Raw genomic sequence first — 18,299 nt, forward strand, 5'->3', positions numbered from 1 at the left:
AAGGCCGAACACGCTTCAGCCGCGGTTGCTCCGGCGAAGGTATCTCTACAGTTCGCATAGTCTTATTGAGAGTCATAGTGACAACTCAACTCACACAAGGGTTTTAGAGAAAGACGACTCGCACAAGGAAGCTGTTAGAAGGGATGAATTTGAGATGTACCTACCTGATTTGAGACACCTTCCCTTCGCCAACTGCCCTTGGCACTTTCGTTTCCCCATGTTTGCACGTCCGGCTGCCGGCTAGCCTGCGTAATTTGCGCAGATAAATGCATGCATACTACGTCATTATTACGTGGTGGGCGTTCTGTAGTCTATGCCCCCTAGGGGTTGGCTGTATTCGGGGCGCTATTCGGTAGCTAAATTCGGCAAGCTGATTGGCGTTAGGGTCAAGAAATGCACCTGTCACTGCTGCGCAATGAAATTTGCGCTAGGAAGTGTCAAGGCTGGGCGCCAATTTTGCCACCAAAACTCGTGTTCCCTAGGCGGCAATGGCACCACGTCTTCGTCCAGCCAGGCCTGCAGCAATGTGGAGTCGGAGAGTAGCGTTGCGTAGGCATCCTGGCGATGGACGAGCGACCACATGGCGTAGGCCAACGCCATCAGTTCTGCGTCGTTCTCTTGGTTGCCATTGTATTGCCCTCGTAGCCAGGTAGCTCTAACGCATGTATACAGGAGTCTCGCGTCCCGGACTAGGCTTTCCCAGCCACCGTCTGGATAGGCATGTGCGAGTGCCCTTGCATTGATCAACGGCACGGCCCTTTCCTCGCCCAGCGCATTGGTAGGCTCCGATGGCGGAGGAGGTACCTGGTAGACCCACGTGAGGCCATCATCTGCGAGTGCGCGTCTTGCATAAATACGTGCATTGTCTAGGAGCTTGGCACGGCTGCCAGCGGCTGGCTCATAGGCTGCTACCAATAGGTCATGCGCTCGAGTGAGAGAAATTGAGGCCAGTTCACCATACATAGATGCTCGCGTACGCGAAATAAGCGTCGATGTATTGCTCATAGGAGGCTGGATAGATCCCATAGGGACCCACGAGGTGGAGAGACCCATAGACCGCACAGCATTTTGCGTGGGCGTCTCGAAAGCAGCCACAGCTGCCAACACGCACTTGGCAGCGCAGCCTCCCAGCACCCAAGCCTGCTCCGCTGACGCTGTATCACCCTCTGCGAGAAGCTGAATACGTATGCGGGCCAGGTCGTGCGCATAATCGCTCACATCACACAATCGCTCAGCATGGGATTCGCACTGCTGAATACGTGCTTCCGCATCGGAGCCCAGACGTACAGCCGTAAGTGATTGTGCTGGCGGTGCATTTTCACACAATGTGGCCGCTATTGCCTGCACGGTCTGTTCGAGGCGAGCAAGACTCTCCAGAGATAGGGCGACGCCCATGTCTCTGCTTCGTTGCATCGCTGCAATCTGCGTGGCGATAGGAACGAGCTCGAGAGACTTCACTTGCTCGTCCCATGCATGCGTTGGGCTTTGTGCAGCACCAAATCCAGGCTCCAAGGATGCCATATACGCTTGTGCTTGTGCACACACTGAATGAATGGCGGACTGCAACTGCTCTATATCAGCTAGGCATGTTGCATGTGGTATAAGAGCTTGATGGCACCGAATTTCATCCAGGTACGACTCAAGGAGAGAGCTAGGGGCTACCAAGCTAGTGGTATATGCGTCTTCATCTTCGTCTTCCACCGGTTTTGCGTCCGGCTGTGGCGGTGGGACTGTCGTGTCTTCGACACTGCCTGTCCAACTGCTTTGCAATACTTGCCGCTGGCCTTGCGCTACCTCGGCAAACCAATGTGATGCAGCCATGTACAAAGGCGCAGGCATTGCGGCTGTGAGAGGAACCTGACTTGATGCCTTGGCCAGGGTATCCTGGCAGGCTGCCTCACTACCCATGCATCCAAATTCATCGATCACTTCCGCTAAGGCTTGGAGGGCATACCCACCGTTGGACAGAGCATCTAGTCGTGACGCAGAGGGTACACCGTCTTGCAGGATAGGCACGCGCTGCAATGCTTCTGAGTACAAATGGCAGGATTGCAGCAAAGCCGCATGAGCTTGTGGGGGCAATAGGAACTGTGTACCTAGCATGTACTGGACACGTGCGCTGTATCGTAAGGAATGGATGTACGTACGCATTGTACCATGCATCTGCGGATGCCGGATGGAACGCTGCTGCCTTTTCATACAGCGCATAGGCCTGCTCCCAATGCCTGTCGTTAGTGTGCATATAAGGTACCTACGTACCGTTGCGCCTTGGCTCCCACAGAAAATCGCTCGCCGCGCTCCTCTTGATCTACACCTGCCTCCATGCATTCTTCAAACGATGCTGGCTCGTGCGCTGCACGTCCTGTGCGTTTGCGTGGCGCCATATCCTACTGTTGAAATGCACGGCGCACGCGTGGTCAGCTATGCGAGTGGTCGGAGAAAGCTAGGAGGTTGCCTCCACTTAGCGATTGGCTGTGTTGAACTCTTGTTTGTGGTGGTGCCTCCGTTGCGACCGTTTTGACAGACCAGGTTGGTGTGCCCCACTAGCCTCACGGCTTGTGTGTAGCAAATGTCCGACGACATTGACTGCACGAGGGAGTGTCTCCATATAGCTGGACATGCTCACGCCAAACACCCTTTCCGGCGGGTGGTGCTAGGCCCTGTGCCTGTCACTCACGTTTCGGATCGTACACTGGTCGACGAAGCAAGGCGTCGTGGCCTCTGGGTCGACGATAAAGGCGAGAGTACTCATGAAGCGTCTCCATCTGAGAAGAGCGATTCTTTTGGCCTCTTTCCACGTCATTCTCTTCTTCGACGACGACGCTCTGCACGCCCACGTTCACTATTTCAAAGAAGGCTTTATCAGTATGATTCAGAGGCGCCTGGCTTGGGCTCGATCGCTGAAACACCTGCACCTCTGTCAGATGATTCGGTACCTTCGCCGTCTCAGCCGCCAACAGCTCGCCGACGCCGTGTTCGTCCTCGTCGTGTTGCTCGAGGATCGTCCACCAATCTTCGTCGGTCGGCACTGAGTATGATTCTTGCCAACCCCGACGACAATGACTCGGTGTTTGGCATACACCGTAACCGATACCCACATTGGCGTTATGGCCATCACCGACTGCTGCGCTCACCTTATACCCCGGCCTCTTCACACACATGGGACGCTTCGTGTTATTACACAGATGGTATGCCCATAGCGGACGCCGAATGGCAGTTGGAGGATGAAGAGCGTGAAGAACTGATCGATCAAATGGCTATTACCTTTGCGCACCAGAAGGCTGTGGGATCCTCGTTCGAAATTGGACGTACGTTCTATGAACAGGTTCTTGAAGCTGAACCCACCGAACCTGAGCCTGTCTTCCAACCTGCCTTTACTATGGATCATGAAACTGTTAAATCGCCACAGAGTCGTTCAAGCGCCTGGATCTCTCCACGCTCACGAGCCCCTGCGTCGATGCAGCCGTTCACTTCCGTGGCATCGCCCCCACTATCGGCTACGCTCTCGTCGCCGCTCTCGTCGCCGTCCAAGGCCCTGCCTCCTGCCCCATCCGAGTCTGGGGCCCAAGCCACCGTCCCATCTCATACACCAAACGAACATGGCTCTCCGCCCATGCCATTGACCCGTGCTCCGTTCTTGACGGGCGCTGCCTCTGCCGATACAGAGTCTTTTCCACGCACAAAGGTATCTACGCCTGGCGTCCTAGACGACAGCAACATTGAGGATCGTCATGGCTGGGTTCATACACGCGATACGGTCGACCAACAGGGACGAGTGAATATTCAGGCCGGCAAGCCCTCACGCACCATGCAACGCTTGGAGGAAGAACTGCAACAGCAGCGTGAGAAGATGACGGCGATGGTGGCCGGTCAGATTGCGCCGGAGAGAGTATGGCACCAACGCGATAGTGCTTCTCATACGGACTCGTCATCGATGGTATCAGCCTTTGCTTCTATTCCCAGCGAGGATCGCTCAGATCGAGACTCGTTTGTTTCTGCCCCTGAAGAGGTAAGGCAGCCGTGGCGACCGTCGTCACCCTCTGCCTCCTCCACTAGCAGTGTGCCCCCCATTACGCCCACTGTCTCTACGACATCCTCAGGCGAAGACACGGCGCCGTTCCCACGCACGCCTCAGGCGCCGACCACACTTGTTCAACCTACGCCCAAATACGCCACAGGCTCGCTGAACTTTACCTTTGGGGAGCGTGAATCTCCTGTCCGCAGTATCGGGCCATCGCCAAGCCAGGACTTACCACCGTCTAGGCCCACACGACCGATGTCTACAGGCTCTCTGCTCCCTCATGGGGAGGGGCATCATCATCATGGCACGCCATCGTGGCTCTTGGCGCCCATACCAGGCGCAGCAACACACGAAGAACGGTCACTGTCTACTCCCCGTCGCTCGCCGGGCCTGCACTTCTCCGCCTTGAAATTGGAGCGATGGCACCCGCATGGGGTAGGCGTCAAGCCTTTCCATTTGCGCCGCCATTCGCATGGAGCGAGTATACATGACGCCCCAACGCCCAGCCGTCGTAGTTCCGACCGGCCATCCACACCTGAATCGCTCAGTTCCCTCCTGCCTGAGCCGACTGACGTTAGAGTGGGTGTGGTTCACCAGCGCAAGACATCCATATCAGAGTCTCTGCTGAGCAAGATGAGCTCATCCCACGCACCGGCACGTCCTAAGCCAGAGGTCGATGAGGTCATCTCCCTGCATCGCAATCGGGAGATGTACTTGGACAAGGAAGAGGGATGGCGCATGCCGTCCGACAACGATGCCGTCGCGCCGAAAGCGAGCGCACCGCCTATTCTGTCACGGTACTTTGATTTCTTGCTGCCCAAAGAGAAAGAGGTGAAGCAATTGCAGGATCATGCTACCAAGATTCTCAAACGTGATCGCATGCTTGTCAAAGTGCGTGTGTCCAGCCACATGGACATTAGTGCGCACCTTGATGCGCTCGAGGCCCGTCGGTACGAAATGCGTTCGTACAAATGGGAGGAGTACATCGTCGTCTTGCGGCCAGGCCGCGTCGAGTTTTGGAGTGTGGCGTCTATTCGCGGCCACGTACTAGGGGACATGGAGTACTACAAGCTCCGATACTCTGTCGCCCTAAAACCCGGCGAAGTTTCCCTGTCGCTTTACTCTGAAGTCGACCGCTTATTCTGCCTCTCATTCCCACGCGCAGAGGGCGGCAGTCGTCGTGGTGGCCTGCCGTTCCGGCGGCATGGTACGACGGTGCTCATCATGGCTGCGCGCGCTTTCTCTGTGGCATCTGATTGGATGTGGCTCCTATGGCGCGAACTGGGCGGCGGTCTTCCACGGCATCTCCACGTTCACATCCCAAGCATTTCGCTGCGTGTGCGTGTGCCGATGCCACCTGCCTCTGTGCTCCAGAGCAAGCCGCGTGAGTACGATGCTCAGATAGCGTCGTGCGATACGTTCGACACGGACTACATGCGCATGATGGCATCGTGGGTCATCAACGAGACGTCACGTTTGGCTGTGCGGGACCCCCAATGGGCCTCGCTCAAGCAGGATATGGATGGCAGTGGGAAGATTCCCGCGTTGATCTGGCGTAGCGGTACGACATTCAACCGTGTCCAGTACGATGTATCCACGACAGGCGAGCCACGGTACTGGAACCTGCTGGTAGGCTTGCTGGTGACAAGTCGTCGACATGCGCCTGTGCTGGAAATGCTCGTGCGCAATCATTATCCCACGGAGGCTCTCCATCCTCGAGGCTTTGTGCTACGTGAGCCTGAGGCCGTGGAAGGCTTTGTCCTTCGCTTGCGTGTCATGTCAGGCATCATGACCCGAGTGTACTTATCGGTGCATGACGGGTGCCTCTTTTTGCTGCGTGACTCGCATGCGTTTGTGCCTGACAGGTACTCGGGTGTTCCCCTCCCAGAGGTGGACGGGCTTACTCGAGAAAAGCGCATTACGCAGCGCGTGTCCAAGTTTCTGGACTACGAGCGTGAGCGCCAATGGCAGCAGCTCAAGCACAGCGATGGCTTTATTGATCTGCGGGAAGTCTGTGCTATCGGGAACGTGGGAGCCAACGTAGTGCTCTGCACAGAGCTCTCGCGGCATTCCGTACACTTGGGCCACGTCCCTGATCCTCACTTACTCATGCAAGATTTGAAATGGCTGGACGACTATGACGGTACACGGGCCTCGGTGGAAAAGTACCTGCCGCCCCCTGTCGACGATATCGGCGGCACTGAAGGGCTCCACTCCGCCCCTGATCGGCAAACAGCCAAGCTCTTACGCCAGTTCGAACTGTACCTGGACAATGGCCGTCGCGTCACCTTTGAATGTGCTAGTGCGTCACTGGCGCGTGACTGGATCGTGCACTTGTTCATGCTCTCAGTATACTGGCGCAGCCGTCATCGCAGTTACGTACGTCGGCTGATGGAGGCCGGGGGCAATGGTCTTCAGCATGGGCGCAATGAGGATCACATCGAGGACTTGGCTTCAAATTCGTTGTCCTACGTATGGAACTGGTGTGCGCTGGACCGATGCCGGGCCATCAGCATCCAAGGCGAACTGTTCTGGCGCACAAATGCGCGCCAGCCATTCCACAAGCGTGTGTTTGTGGTAAGTGATGGCCAGTTGCTTTCGTTCAAACTCATGCAGTCGATTCGCACATCGACACGCCGACGAAACGAGGGCATTGTATACCGTCGGAAAGGCGCGCCTATTTCTCTGTGCGATGCCTATGTCTATACGGGCTCTCTCGCCGATCGATCCACTGACCTCCATGGCGACGATGGCGTGCCTACACGCTTTGGCACACGGGAGCAGCAAGATGTGCACGAGGCCCTCCCGCGTCTTTATCGCGATGGCCTCACAAGTGCACAGTCCAATGAGGATTGCACGTTTGTTCTCCGCGCGCGGTCTCGCTTTACGTCGGGGAAGTGGTGGCATCCCTTTTCTTCTTCGCATGGCGAGACCCCTACATGCAAACGCACCGACTTTCTCGAGATCACTTTCCGAGCCCGCACGACGCTGGAGCGCGATGTATGGGTTCGTGTCCTCAGCGCCGAAATCGAAAAAGTGGTGCGCGCCCATCCCCAGCGAGAAGATTGTTTACGACACTTTGGACGTATACCATCATGAACTACCACACACAGTACGACTGCTAGACAATGTATTTTCAACACTAGACCATAGATATTTTTATACGATTGTATTATACGGTATCCTTCGGCTTCTTGGCTGGAAACTGTCAGTCATGGCACATACTATACATACCGCCATACTTCGACCTTGACGTGGTCCGGCCCACCACACCACCGAAATCCAGCGCACCACGCACAAGCGTGTAGCGCACACCAGGCACATCTTGTACACGACCGCCGCGCATCAAAACGACACTGTGCTCTTGCAAATTATGGCCCTCACCAGGGATATATGCTGTGACGGTACGTCCGTTGGTCAGACGAACACGTGCCATTTTACGGATGGCTGAGTTGGGTTTTTTGGGCTTGGTGGTGAAGATCTTGGTGCACACGCCTTTGACAAAGGGGCACCCCTCGAGTGCTGGCACACGATTCACCGGCGGGCGATGAGGACGACGAGCACCACGCATCGCTTGCTGCAGCGTCACTTGCAGCGTAGACGTCGTGCTCAACGGACGCGCACCATGAAGATGGGAAGCCGGGCGCATATATGTCGATACCGGCACAGATACGGCACTCCATGGAGCACGCACAGAGGCCAGCACACGCTGTGCCGCACCACGCATTACAGGCCACATGGCTGGGAGAAGAACAGCGTACACGCACCAGGACGACGACCTTTGCCCTCGACCCTTCTCACGTGACATCAGCAGGGCAAGCCCCATCGTGGACTACTGTGAGGCGGCATCCTTCGTGTCATACTATCGAACTACAAGCGAGAGCGGGGTTCCCATCGCACACGAGCTCCACGCTTCTTCTCCTCCTCTACATGTTTCTCCAGCTCCAGGCGTAGATCTGTCTTGAGTACTTTCCCAGTAGCATTGCGAGGCAAAGGCACTGTGCGTAGCCATACATAGTCAGGTACAGCATGCCGCGGCAGCGACGTAGCCGCTAGGTCCACAATCGCTTGGGCTGATACGGTACTGCCAGGCTCCACCACGCAGAGAATGGCGACACGCTCGCCCACGTCCTCATCACGTAGACCAATCGCCGCACAATCTTTCACACTCGCATGCTGCAAAACGGCAGACTCCACGGTAATACAGCTGATGTTCTCACCCTTGCGGATGATCAGATCCTTGATACGGTCCAAGATCCAAAGGAAGCCATCGCTGTCCATGACGGCCAAGTCGCCAGAATGGAAGAACCGCTCTTCATCGAAGGCCTCCTTGGTGGCCTTGGGATTGTTATAGTACCCCATGGCCACATTGGGTGCACGAATCCAAAGCTCACCAGGTGTACCCCGCGGCAGTTCTTTTCCGGTCGACGCATCGCAGATCTTTACCTGCAAGAATGGCGCAGGCTCACCAATAGACCTTGGCCGCTGCAGATAGGCTAGGCCCATATTGGCCACGACACCCGAGTTGGTCTCGGTCAATCCATACCCATTGGCGCCCATGAGAATACCCTGATGGTCCTGTGGCACCTTGGACAAACTTTCAGGTGGCGCAGCGCCACCAGCAGCGAACGTGGTAATGGAGTCCACATCACTAGATTTGGTCATGATCTCCTTGACCATATAGCCAATGCCCAACAAGCCAGTGAGCTGCTCACGCTTGATAAGTTCACGCGCCTTCTCCGGTGTATATTTGTGCATAAAGGCCACTACATCGCCAGTCACCGTACTTGAAAGCAATACACTATGCAAGCCCATCACATGGAAAAGTGGAACCATACAAAGGGTCTTGCGAATGCTAGGCAGTCCGCCTTCAGGCAACTCTCCCAAAAGTCGGACAAACTCACGAAGAGCATACCACACGCCTGCCAAGACGGAGGAAATCACTTGGTCGTTGGACGAATAGACAGCTTTCGGCAAGGATGTCGTTCCTGAGGTAAATAGGATCAAAGCCGTGTCTTGCAAGCGAATGGAGACGGAAGGAGCTTTACGCTTAGGATAGTGATGCGTCCATCGACCCACAGCATCATCCCAATCGTCCACCCGGCAGCGCGGATGCGTGAGCCATGTGCGTTCACGGCGTGATGGTGGCTTTTCGACGTCACGCGAGGCAATGACCATCAAGCCTTGGACGCGGCCATACGAACGCTGACCGGCAATTGTTTGGGCCTTAGTCAAAGCGACCAAATATGGCTCCAATACCTTGTAAGCGCCACTATCCATCACGACCATCTTGGCACCTACTAAGTTGATGCACGCAGCGATCACTTCGTCTTTTTGGAACGCGTTGACACCGGTAACAATGCATCCAAGCAGGTTGGCTGCCCAAAATAGAACCACATATTCAATGGTATTACGAGAAACAATGGCAATGCGATCTCCTTTCTGCATTCCATGATCATGTTGGAGTCCGTGCGCCACGATGCACGACAGACGATACACCTCATGGTACGTAGCACGTCGGCTTTCACTCACTAGGTACTCGCGATCAGAAAATTTCTGTCATGAGCCTTCACTAATCACACATACCTCGGCCACTTGCTTCCACATGTCCGCCATGCTGGTAAAAGGATACTGGAACTTATGGCCCAGCCCGTCCTCTCGTGGAACAATCTTGACAGGGTTGTTCGGGTCGTTCAAAAGAATATCATCGAGCTCCGAATTTGTCAACTGTTTTTCGTCGTCTGTCATGATGGAAGAACAGAGAGCCTGTGCGCTGTGCTGATCGTCTGTCGGTGCTTGGCTTGCATCTCTTTTGTTTTTGGGTCACCTGGACAGATTTACCCCACAAGATGCTGTGTGGAGGGCAGGGACGTAGTGGACTTGTGGTTGGACAAGGCCATGGCGCGTTTTCATACGCCCTGAAGGCAAGGCATATGGCAGGTCCATCGTCCAGTGCCACGCAGTATGGACTGCATTTGGATGCAGTAGCGCGTGTATCAGCTAGTATATCCCCTACGCTCGCGCATCCTCATGCGAATCAATTCGCTCACGTCGTCCCTCTTGTGGCCCAGCTAGGGGACGAAGCTCCCTATGGCCGGTCACCATCGTGGCTTTGGGGCCAGACCACAAGGCCATCTCAATCCAGCTGTTCTAAAGCAAAGATCAAAGATGTCGTTCCTGAATGGTATGCAATGCAGAATCCAACCTGCCAAGCGTGTTCCATCCCGCTGCTTCCCGGCCTATCTGCGAATCATGTTGTAAGCTATACACGACGCCGCTCCGCCAAACACGGGCGGAGAAAGAAGACGTTTACTATGCAATGTATGGCGTGCTCTCATATTCAAACAAGGAACAAACCAGCTACAGCTTCGGCGTTTCCTAGTGTGCGTGCGCGTTCGTCGAAACGTGAACAGATTCTCGCCGGCGAAGAGAAGCTGTCCTCCCCAATACCACCCGAAGCCCCCTCGCTTGCTCCTACAAATATGGTATCAGGGGTCAATGTACACACCCTCCAACCCGAGTCCAAGCCCCTGCAACAGAATGTGCCATCACTGCACATGAAATCGCATTTACCCACAACTACAGCATCTACTATGAACGCATCTGCCAAGGCTGCTCTGAATCGCACTGCTACACCCACACCGCCTCCCAACCTTCTTCGAAAAAACCGGAATACCAAAGCGGATCTTCGTGCGCTTTTGCAACAAAAAAAGCAAGCGGACGAGGACAAGCCCAAAAAGACTGGCGGGCTAGCCGACTTTTTGAGTCAACTCTAGATCGACTGTCTTTTCATATCCCCTCGAATCTAAATAGATAAAAAGAAGGCTGTGTTTTTACCTACAAATAAATAGAAGTAAGGAAAACTTCCTATTTAGAGCTTCTGCATGGCAGCAATGTCCGACGACTGGACGTAGTCCTCAATCTCCTGGACACGCTCCTGGAGCTCATCGAGCGACACCTTGTCGTCCTCAACGACGATGGTGATCTGGAGCTTGCTCACACCGTAACCAACAGGAACGAGCTTGCTGGCACCCCACACAAGACCGTCCATCTCAATGGCACGGACCTCCTTCTCGAGCTCCACCATGTCGGTCTCATCGTCCCAAGGCTTGACCTCGAAGGTGACGACACTCTTGGCGACGGGGCCAGGGCCCTTGGCAGCCTTGCGAGCCTGGTACTCCTTCACACGCTCAGCCTTGATGCGCTCAGCCTCGGCATCCTCCTCCTCGTCGGAGCCGAACAGGTCGACATCATCGTCGTTCTCACCAGCAGCGGCACCAAAGTTGAGGAGCTCAGCGGCCTTGGCCTTGTCGCCCTGGAGACCCGAGTGCTCGGCCTCGTAGGACTTGATGTGCTCCTGCCAACGCGACACGTTCGGGTACTTCGCCGAGTCGACAGGCGACTTGAGGGTCTCGTAGACGGCAACATCGGCCTGCGAGGCCTCGTGGCTGTTCATGTTAGCTTGGTTCGCTTGATTGTACAGGAGGAGGAATAGCTTTCCACCAATTTGTGCATCTGTTCAGATGGCTTGGAAAATTGTGTGTCGTCAATGCAAGAAAGGCGCGGTGTCTTAAGCCGCTGGACTCGGAAACACGGACCAAAGCAAAGTTCATCCCGCAGAACACAAAAAGATGGATATAACGCGCCCAAAACCTGTACCAATTTTTCATACGTACCCATCAATGTACGACTTCGAAGCAAGGAACGAGTCCAGCTTGGAGAGGTTCTCAGCGTTCGTAAAGTCAGGAAGCGACATGTCGAAGAATGGGTGGGAGGTAGGGGCACCGGGCGCGCGAGCATTTTCTCTCTGTTGCATTTGCATGGACTCGGCCGATGTAGTCTGATCCGCTACCACACGTGCTGGCCGCGGTAAGTTATTGGCCGTCGCCAGACCTGCCTCTATGTGGAGGTTTCGCAGGGAGGCACGAGCTACGCCGCATGACAGGCGCAACTATCGTCTGAGCCGCGTGCCGTGGAGATGCTGGCACCTGAGTATCCAGGCATGTACGATGCTCACGCTGGTATGCATCCCGGGATGGCTGCATCTCTGGCATCGCTTCATCCTTTCTTTCCACAGTCCCGTCTCCCTGAAGCACCTCTGTCGGAGGATGATATGGCACTCTTCATGCTTCTTGTAACATATTCCGACGCTCTCGACGCATTGCCTCTGGAAACGACTCGGAGCTTTTCTGATCTTCGGGAGCTGGATGCTGTACTAGGAGCTCATCTCGTATCACTGACACAGCGTCTTCAAAACTTGGCTGCTGTGATCGAAGACCCGTCCGTCTCCCCTGGTGATCGTCTGCTGGCGCTGAAGGAAGTGGCAGAAGAGGCACGCGCCTATAAAATGGGCGGCGAGGACAAGATTCGTGTGGCAGTCAACACAGCAGAAATGGTACGTGTACGCTTTGATGCTTACTTCTTCGCAAGATCTCCTCGCACACAGAGTACATCGATTCCCTTCTTCGCTCATTGACGTCCCTCCCTTCACTTGGTCCTTACGTACGGGAGGGACGCCCTCAGTACAAGCGCCTAAGCGAGTTGAGCTCATATACCACGCCAAGTGAATCTGCGCCGGACGGCCTCTTTGCCTCTACCTCGAATTTCAACACTATGCCTATGGAGGCAGCGGCTGCAGGACGGCGTTCGGATAAGACGCGGCCCTATGCTCCTGACACTACGTCTAGTCGCACTAGAGACTCACATGAAGCTTCTCGTCAGAACAAGAAGCGTAAAGTACTGCCCCCCTCGACTTCCGCCCAGCGCTCTCGTGCTGGTGATACTCAGCGTGGTGCCTCCTCTGGAGCTGGGAAACGTCGTGACACTGTCCGCTCAGGCTACCAGGACGAATCGGATCGTGATAGCAGTGACGAGCATACGGAAGCGTATACTAATGGCACGTCTGCCGACCGTCTTGCGCGTGTAGCGAATCGGGCACGGGCTCGTGGCGGCCCAGCAGTGGATTCTGATTCTGTCAAAGGCGCCTCCAATGCTACTTGGAATAGCCGACGTTCTGGCGAAGCGACGGGCGACGAGAATGAACACAGTCGCTCGTCAGGTCGAAGCCGACCAGTGAAGACATCAGGCAATTCGGGGCGTGATGAACAAGATGAACAACGTTACTGTTTCTGCAACAATGTTAGTTATGGTGATATGATTGGCTGTGACGACGATGATTGTGAACGTGAATGGTTCCACTTGGGTTGTGTAGGCCTATCAAAGCCGCCGCAAGGCACATGGTACTGTGATGCTTGCTTAGAGCGGCGGTCACAGCAGGCACGTAACAAGGCAAAGCGTGGCGCACGTCCTGGTCGTGCAGCGGCTTCACCTGATATAGTGTCTGCGCCCCCTCGCCGCCTCGCAGGTGCATGGCGTTAACTCCGTCACCGCTATGTACGCCTATTCTGGTGTGGTACACCGTGGCTCACTCCTAGTTTCATCTTAGACTATTGTACGCATAAGACCTACGTATCTACGTCTACGATAATTTACTGCTTGCCGTTGATGGCAAGAAGTTCCACCTCGAAGACAAGGGTCGAGTTCGGGGGAATCACTGCATGGTTAGAGATGGATGGCTACGATATACGTACCAGGAGGGAAGCCACGAGCACCGTAAGCGTAGTCCGGGGTGCAGATCAGGCGGGCCTTCTGGCCAAGCGAAAGCTGGGGGACACCCTCGTCCCAACCACGGATGACTTGGCCTACACCGATGCGGGTGCGGAAAGGCTGGCCGCGGTCGCGCGACGAGTCGAACTTGTTACCGTTCGACTGAAGGGTACCCACGTAGTGCATGTCTACAGTGTCACCGGCCTTAGGGAAGGTCTTGCCGTCGCCGTTCGAGATCGATTCCACAGTCACACCCATGTTGTATGTAGAGGGAAGTGTGGCTTGTGCGAGGGGGACGGCCGTGCTTTTTCTGTTAGCCACCGTCCGAGCTCCCGCCGCATGACGTGTCACCATTAGCTAAGCATAAGAGAAGAGCATAGAACGATCGAGTGCACGAGGCTCTGTCTAGCAGGGGCACGCGTGAAGCGAAGCTACAAACCGTCTGAGTCGGCTTGCGAAGGTTATGAAAGTATGAGCCGTAGAATGATAGATGCATACTACACGGACAGCGTTTACGTTGCACGTGCCACTATCCGATGCGTGTCTCATGGTGTGTGGGTCCTCGTCGGCTTTGGGCGATATGTGTGACTCTATAACACCATGCTCCTTCGACCCAGGCACAAAGACAGGTCAATGCATTTGCACGACTAATCAACACTATCGTTCAACCATAGTTGAGGCTGTAGCGTTAGCTGTTATTCTTCGCACTGCTCTCACATACCGGAAGATGTCGTTGAAGACGTAGAACGAGCCACCCTCAGGCACCAGCGTAAACGACTACCAGTGTTAATCACTTGGTCTTGAGCTTGTAATACGTACCTGGCTAAACTTGAGTGGGTTCTGGCCATCGTCCACCTATGATATAAGCATCCGAAGAGACATGGTTACATACCAGGAGCATACCAGTCACAAGGACAGTCAGGCTCTGACCGTCACCGGTCGGCTGCGCATCGCGCGTGTCGACCTTGTGCTGCACCTTCTGGAACGGAAGGCTCTGAAGAAATGAGACACCACATGTGAACATACCACCAGCTTCTCGACAATAGCTTGCGCGCCCTGCGTCTGCGCGCCCTCGAACGTGAGCATCGAGTGTGGACGCTGTGCCTGTGTCAGCCTCACATGGTCGACGGCGATATACATACGTAAAGCGGGCCAAGCTGCGAACGGTCCGAATCAAAAGTCGAGTAATAGAAGTCGGTAAACTACATATGTAAGTATATCCAAGGTTGTCATACGTACCTGCTGGGCCACTTGCTCCATGTTGAATAACTGAGACGGTCAGACAGCTAGTGTGAGCTCGCTAGACTGTAGCATGGAGCCCGTGACCAGTTCGGCCGATGCAGTGAGGTGGAGGCCAACACCATCAGCTGTCAGGCACCGTGAGCCTCGTGCCTCGCGTGCAACGACTGCGCCTCGTGGATTTCGCTCTTTCGCTGTTTACGTGCCTCGATCACATCTGTTCTCTGTGTCTTGGCATAGGTTTGTTGCTGTGCTTGCATTGCAGCCACGCTCCTGTGCAGGAAGATTTTAGGGGGGGAATGTACACAAACCCACGTTCTGGATGTTGAATGAAATTCTCCCATGATGAAGGGGCACCCTCTTTTAAAAATTTCAGTACGACGATGGCTGTGACATAGATGCAATGTAGACGTTGCCAACTCCATGCTCTATCGTGAATGGCTACACCTGCAATCGATGACAGGTCTTCGGCGCCTGAACTTCCTATGTGCACGGATCACAAAGGGAAACGGGGTCGTGGGGCGGGATGCGTCAAAAAATAGCGCGTCGCGCACACGCCGCCTCTTCTCTTTACCCCTGGACCTTCTTTCCGGTAAGCATAACAGCGGACGTAGCTCCGCGTCATTGTTTTCCATTCCAGGTGTATTCTCCTTTGTGCGTCTTTGTATTTCGCACATCACAGTTCGTTCCAAACACAAGCTTTCTACTAACGTAACAGGTACTGACCATGGTGATGGTACTCGCTCCTAAGATGGTGCATATTCTGGCCATGTTGTTGGCGATGCCGATGGTATTCCAGGTGTGTGCTGCCATGCAGGACAACTTCACGGATATTGCATTGACCGACAGCATGAAGATGACCATGTTCCAGGACGACTCCGAAGACTTTGTCCATCCTTGGATCAAGCTTCAGCAGAACATCAACTACAGCAAGCGCCGTATGGCGCAGGCACAGGACAAGCCTGGGCCCACGGATGAGGAGCTGGAGGAGGCCATCGCTAAGCGCGCTGAGAGCGTACGTCGCGACCAGGAAGCGCAAGGCGTGAAGCACTTTGAGTTCCGTCCTCCGCGTGTCAAGGTAGGACCTCGCGCTGTAGCGGATGACGAGCCAATTGTGCGCTCGAAGCGATTTGGCGACAACGTGGACAATGAGCGCCGATCCGGCAGTGGTAGCAACCGAGCTGGGCGTGACAGCGATCTGGAGGCGCGTGACAGCAGCGGCTACTCTTCTACGGCGGCCGATGCGGAGAACTCGTACTCTGTGACTGAGGCGCCTAACCCCTCGGCACGCAACACGGCCGGTCTTGCGATCGAGGCCAACGATGTTGGCTACTTTGTGGAAGTGCAGATTGGCTCGTCCAACTCCAAGTTCAAGATGCTTATCGACTCGGGATCGTCAGACACATGGGTGACGGGCTCTAACTGCAATGGCTGCGGTGGTTCGAACCGGAACAAGCTCAGCACCTCCTCGTCGAGCTCGCTCAAGAAGTCGAGTGACAGCTACAAGATCTCGTACGGCACAGGCTCGGTGTCGCTCACCGTGGCGTCGGACAAGTTTCAAGTGGCTGGCCTGACCTTGGACAAGTTCTCGTTTGGTGTGGCTAGCTCCGAGTCGGACGACTTTGGCGATAGCAAGATCCCGTTCGATGGTCTGATTGGTTTGGGTGGTTCTGGTTTGAGTGTGACCAAGAAGCCTACGTTGGTGGATGCGCTGAAGAAGGCCAACAAGATCAACCAGCCGATTGTCGGCTACCGCCTGGGTCGTGCTGCGGACGGCTCGGACAGCAACAAGGGTGAGATTACCTTTGGCGGTGTAGATCAGAGCCAAATTAGCGGTTCACTGACGCAGGTGGACAACCAGTCGGGCAGTGGATACTGGATGGTCAAGCTGGACAGTGTCTCGATGGACAACAAACAGGTGAGTGGTAGCGGTACAGCCATGCTCGACACGGGTACGTCGCTGATCCTTGCGCCCAAGGATGCAGCGGACAAGATCCACAACTCGATTGATGGTGCCAAGTCGGACGGGCAGGGTGGATACACGTTGCCTTGCACGTCGGACAAGCAGATTTCGTTCTCGATCGGCGGTAAGACGTTCACGATGGATTCGCGTGACTTGCTCTTTGCGCCGAAAAACACGAACGATCTGACTGGCACCTGCATAAGTGCGATCTCGACCGGTAACACGGAAGAGAACGCAGACTGGCTGTTGGGTGCGCCCTTCCTCAAGAACGTCTACTTTGCGACCAACTTGGATGCGAACAGCATTGCGCTCGGCAGCCTCAGCTAAGTGACGTGCTTCTTTCCTTTCTATCCCCCCTTTTTGTGTTTCATTTAGTGTGTGTCCCTTGCATGTTGTGTGTGCTTGTACGGCCTCACAACTAGACAATGTTTGTAGATTTCCAATCCACCATTTTTTGGCTTGCTTTTCCGTACAGGTCGTACTAGATAGGGCCATGAGGCTACGTATGGATACGGTGCGCTACGTACGTACGCGACAGCGCCGCTGCTGCCTGACATTTACTTGCGGCCACCACGCTGCTTGCGTGGGCGCAGGTTGCGTGACGACGACTGCTCCGGAATCCAGTCCTCATCGTACGACTTGCCGTTCTTGCCCGTGGCGGCCGTCACCGGCACCTTGGGGGTGGCATGCTTGGCCTCCTTCCGCTTCGCAGCCTTGGAGCGCACCAGCGGCTCCAGATACATTTGGTACAGCATGTACGCCACGCCGCCGGTAAACGCCAGCATAATCGCGTACACAGACAGCAGCTGCAAGTCAAAGAGGCTCTGCTTCGGCTCTTCCACCACGACAGAGCCGCGGTACAGCTGCATGTTGTACTTGGCCGACGAAGACTGATCAATGACCGACGCACGGAACTCGACGTCGAGCTTCTGCGGCTTGAACTCGGAGAAAAAGTTGTACGGCAGCTGCAAGGGCTGGCCATTCGGCTGATGCACTGTGACATCGCGCAGTTTGGTCGTCGTCATGTTCCGCAGCACATGGCGCTTATGGCCTTCAGGGCGCGCTGGGTCCAGGAAGGCGCCTGTCACAGACTCAATCGCGAGCGCACGGTCCGTACCGCGCGGCGTCGTGATCGTAAATACGACACGATTCGCCTGACCATTCTTCACAACTGCCGAGTAAGTCAATGGAGTCATACGTACTGTTGAACGGGTTGTTCGGGAAAGTCGTGGTCACCTGGAGCTCAGGCGCGTCTTCCGCGGCGGCGGCTAGCGCCACAGGGAGTGCACACAGGCCCGCCAAAGCAGTTAGCAACGAAGTGACGCGCATTCGATCAAAGAAGCCCAAAAGTAAAAAAGAGGCTGGTGGGTGGAGCAAGGCGACGCGCGACGACGACGACGACGAGGACGACGCCCCTCTGCCCCTGAGGCTTAATTCCCCTGTGGAGGTGCGCGTGTACGTTCGTAAAAG

At 55.3% G+C, this 18,299-nt stretch overlaps 11 protein-coding genes across 11 annotated transcripts; 4 read left to right on the plus strand and 7 right to left on the minus strand.

The window, feature by feature from the left end:
- Positions 1–402: 402 nt before the first annotated feature.
- On the minus strand, positions 403–2,384 carry Malapachy_1453 (hypothetical protein; the record flags this gene model as incomplete). The annotated part of the gene is made up of 3 exons (XM_018135957.1): positions 403–2,119; positions 2,148–2,225; positions 2,260–2,384. The coding sequence occupies 3 exons, from the start codon at positions 2,382–2,384 to the stop codon at positions 403–405; spliced, it is 1,920 nt and encodes a 639-aa protein (XP_017990874.1).
- An 806-nt stretch (positions 2,385–3,190) lies between these two features.
- Positions 3,191–7,120, plus strand: Malapachy_1439 (hypothetical protein; the record flags this gene model as incomplete). Its single annotated transcript, XM_018135943.1, has 1 exon — positions 3,191–7,120. One exon carries the CDS (start codon positions 3,191–3,193, stop codon positions 7,118–7,120), a length of 3,930 nt encoding a protein of 1,309 aa, XP_017990710.1.
- Positions 7,121–7,193: 73 nt separating this feature from the next.
- On the minus strand, positions 7,194–7,760 carry Malapachy_1424 (30s ribosomal protein s12; the record flags this gene model as incomplete). The annotated part of the gene is made up of 2 exons (XM_018135928.1): positions 7,194–7,219; positions 7,256–7,760. 2 exons carry the CDS (start codon positions 7,758–7,760, stop codon positions 7,194–7,196), a joined length of 531 nt encoding a protein of 176 aa, XP_017990682.1.
- A 131-nt stretch (positions 7,761–7,891) lies between these two features.
- On the minus strand, positions 7,892–9,769 carry Malapachy_1454 (amp-dependent synthetase and ligase; the record flags this gene model as incomplete). The annotated part of the gene is made up of 2 exons (XM_018135958.1): positions 7,892–9,577; positions 9,608–9,769. The coding sequence occupies 2 exons, from the start codon at positions 9,767–9,769 to the stop codon at positions 7,892–7,894; spliced, it is 1,848 nt and encodes a 615-aa protein (XP_017990871.1).
- Positions 9,770–10,614: 845 nt separating this feature from the next.
- Malapachy_1451 (hypothetical protein) lies at positions 10,615–10,797 on the plus strand (the record flags this gene model as incomplete). Its single annotated transcript, XM_018135955.1, has 1 exon — positions 10,615–10,797. The coding sequence occupies one exon, from the start codon at positions 10,615–10,617 to the stop codon at positions 10,795–10,797; it is 183 nt and encodes a 60-aa protein (XP_017990884.1).
- Positions 10,798–10,892: 95 nt separating this feature from the next.
- Positions 10,893–11,777, minus strand: Malapachy_1423 (elongation factor 1 beta delta chain; the record flags this gene model as incomplete). The annotated part of the gene is made up of 2 exons (XM_018135927.1): positions 10,893–11,469; positions 11,698–11,777. The coding sequence occupies 2 exons, from the start codon at positions 11,775–11,777 to the stop codon at positions 10,893–10,895; spliced, it is 657 nt and encodes a 218-aa protein (XP_017990633.1).
- A 222-nt stretch (positions 11,778–11,999) lies between these two features.
- Malapachy_1411 (p33ing1b protein) lies at positions 12,000–13,399 on the plus strand (the record flags this gene model as incomplete). The annotated part of the gene is made up of 2 exons (XM_018135915.1): positions 12,000–12,416; positions 12,452–13,399. The coding sequence occupies 2 exons, from the start codon at positions 12,000–12,002 to the stop codon at positions 13,397–13,399; spliced, it is 1,365 nt and encodes a 454-aa protein (XP_017990661.1).
- Positions 13,400–13,509: 110 nt separating this feature from the next.
- Positions 13,510–13,885, minus strand: Malapachy_1421 (macrolide-binding protein fkbp12; the record flags this gene model as incomplete). Its single annotated transcript, XM_018135925.1, has 2 exons — positions 13,510–13,574; positions 13,612–13,885. 2 exons carry the CDS (start codon positions 13,883–13,885, stop codon positions 13,510–13,512), a joined length of 339 nt encoding a protein of 112 aa, XP_017990686.1.
- Positions 13,886–14,291: 406 nt separating this feature from the next.
- Malapachy_1438 (nuclear transport factor 2) lies at positions 14,292–14,887 on the minus strand (the record flags this gene model as incomplete). The annotated part of the gene is made up of 7 exons (XM_018135942.1): positions 14,292–14,307; positions 14,349–14,404; positions 14,447–14,482; positions 14,520–14,621; positions 14,654–14,731; positions 14,770–14,829; positions 14,867–14,887. 7 exons carry the CDS (start codon positions 14,885–14,887, stop codon positions 14,292–14,294), a joined length of 369 nt encoding a protein of 122 aa, XP_017990711.1.
- A 706-nt stretch (positions 14,888–15,593) lies between these two features.
- Malapachy_1467 (acid protease) lies at positions 15,594–17,156 on the plus strand (the record flags this gene model as incomplete). The annotated part of the gene is made up of 1 exon (XM_018135971.1): positions 15,594–17,156. One exon carries the CDS (start codon positions 15,594–15,596, stop codon positions 17,154–17,156), a length of 1,563 nt encoding a protein of 520 aa, XP_017990894.1.
- A 230-nt stretch (positions 17,157–17,386) lies between these two features.
- Malapachy_1513 (hypothetical protein) lies at positions 17,387–18,158 on the minus strand (the record flags this gene model as incomplete). Its single annotated transcript, XM_018136017.1, has 2 exons — positions 17,387–18,000; positions 18,032–18,158. The coding sequence occupies 2 exons, from the start codon at positions 18,156–18,158 to the stop codon at positions 17,387–17,389; spliced, it is 741 nt and encodes a 246-aa protein (XP_017990757.1).
- Positions 18,159–18,299: the final 141 nt, after the last annotated feature.

The sequence above is a fragment of the Malassezia pachydermatis genome, assembly GCF_001278385.1.
Source record: "Malassezia pachydermatis strain CBS 1879 chromosome Unknown scaffold7, whole genome shotgun sequence".
NCBI lineage: Eukaryota > Fungi > Basidiomycota > Malasseziomycetes > Malasseziales > Malasseziaceae > Malassezia > Malassezia pachydermatis.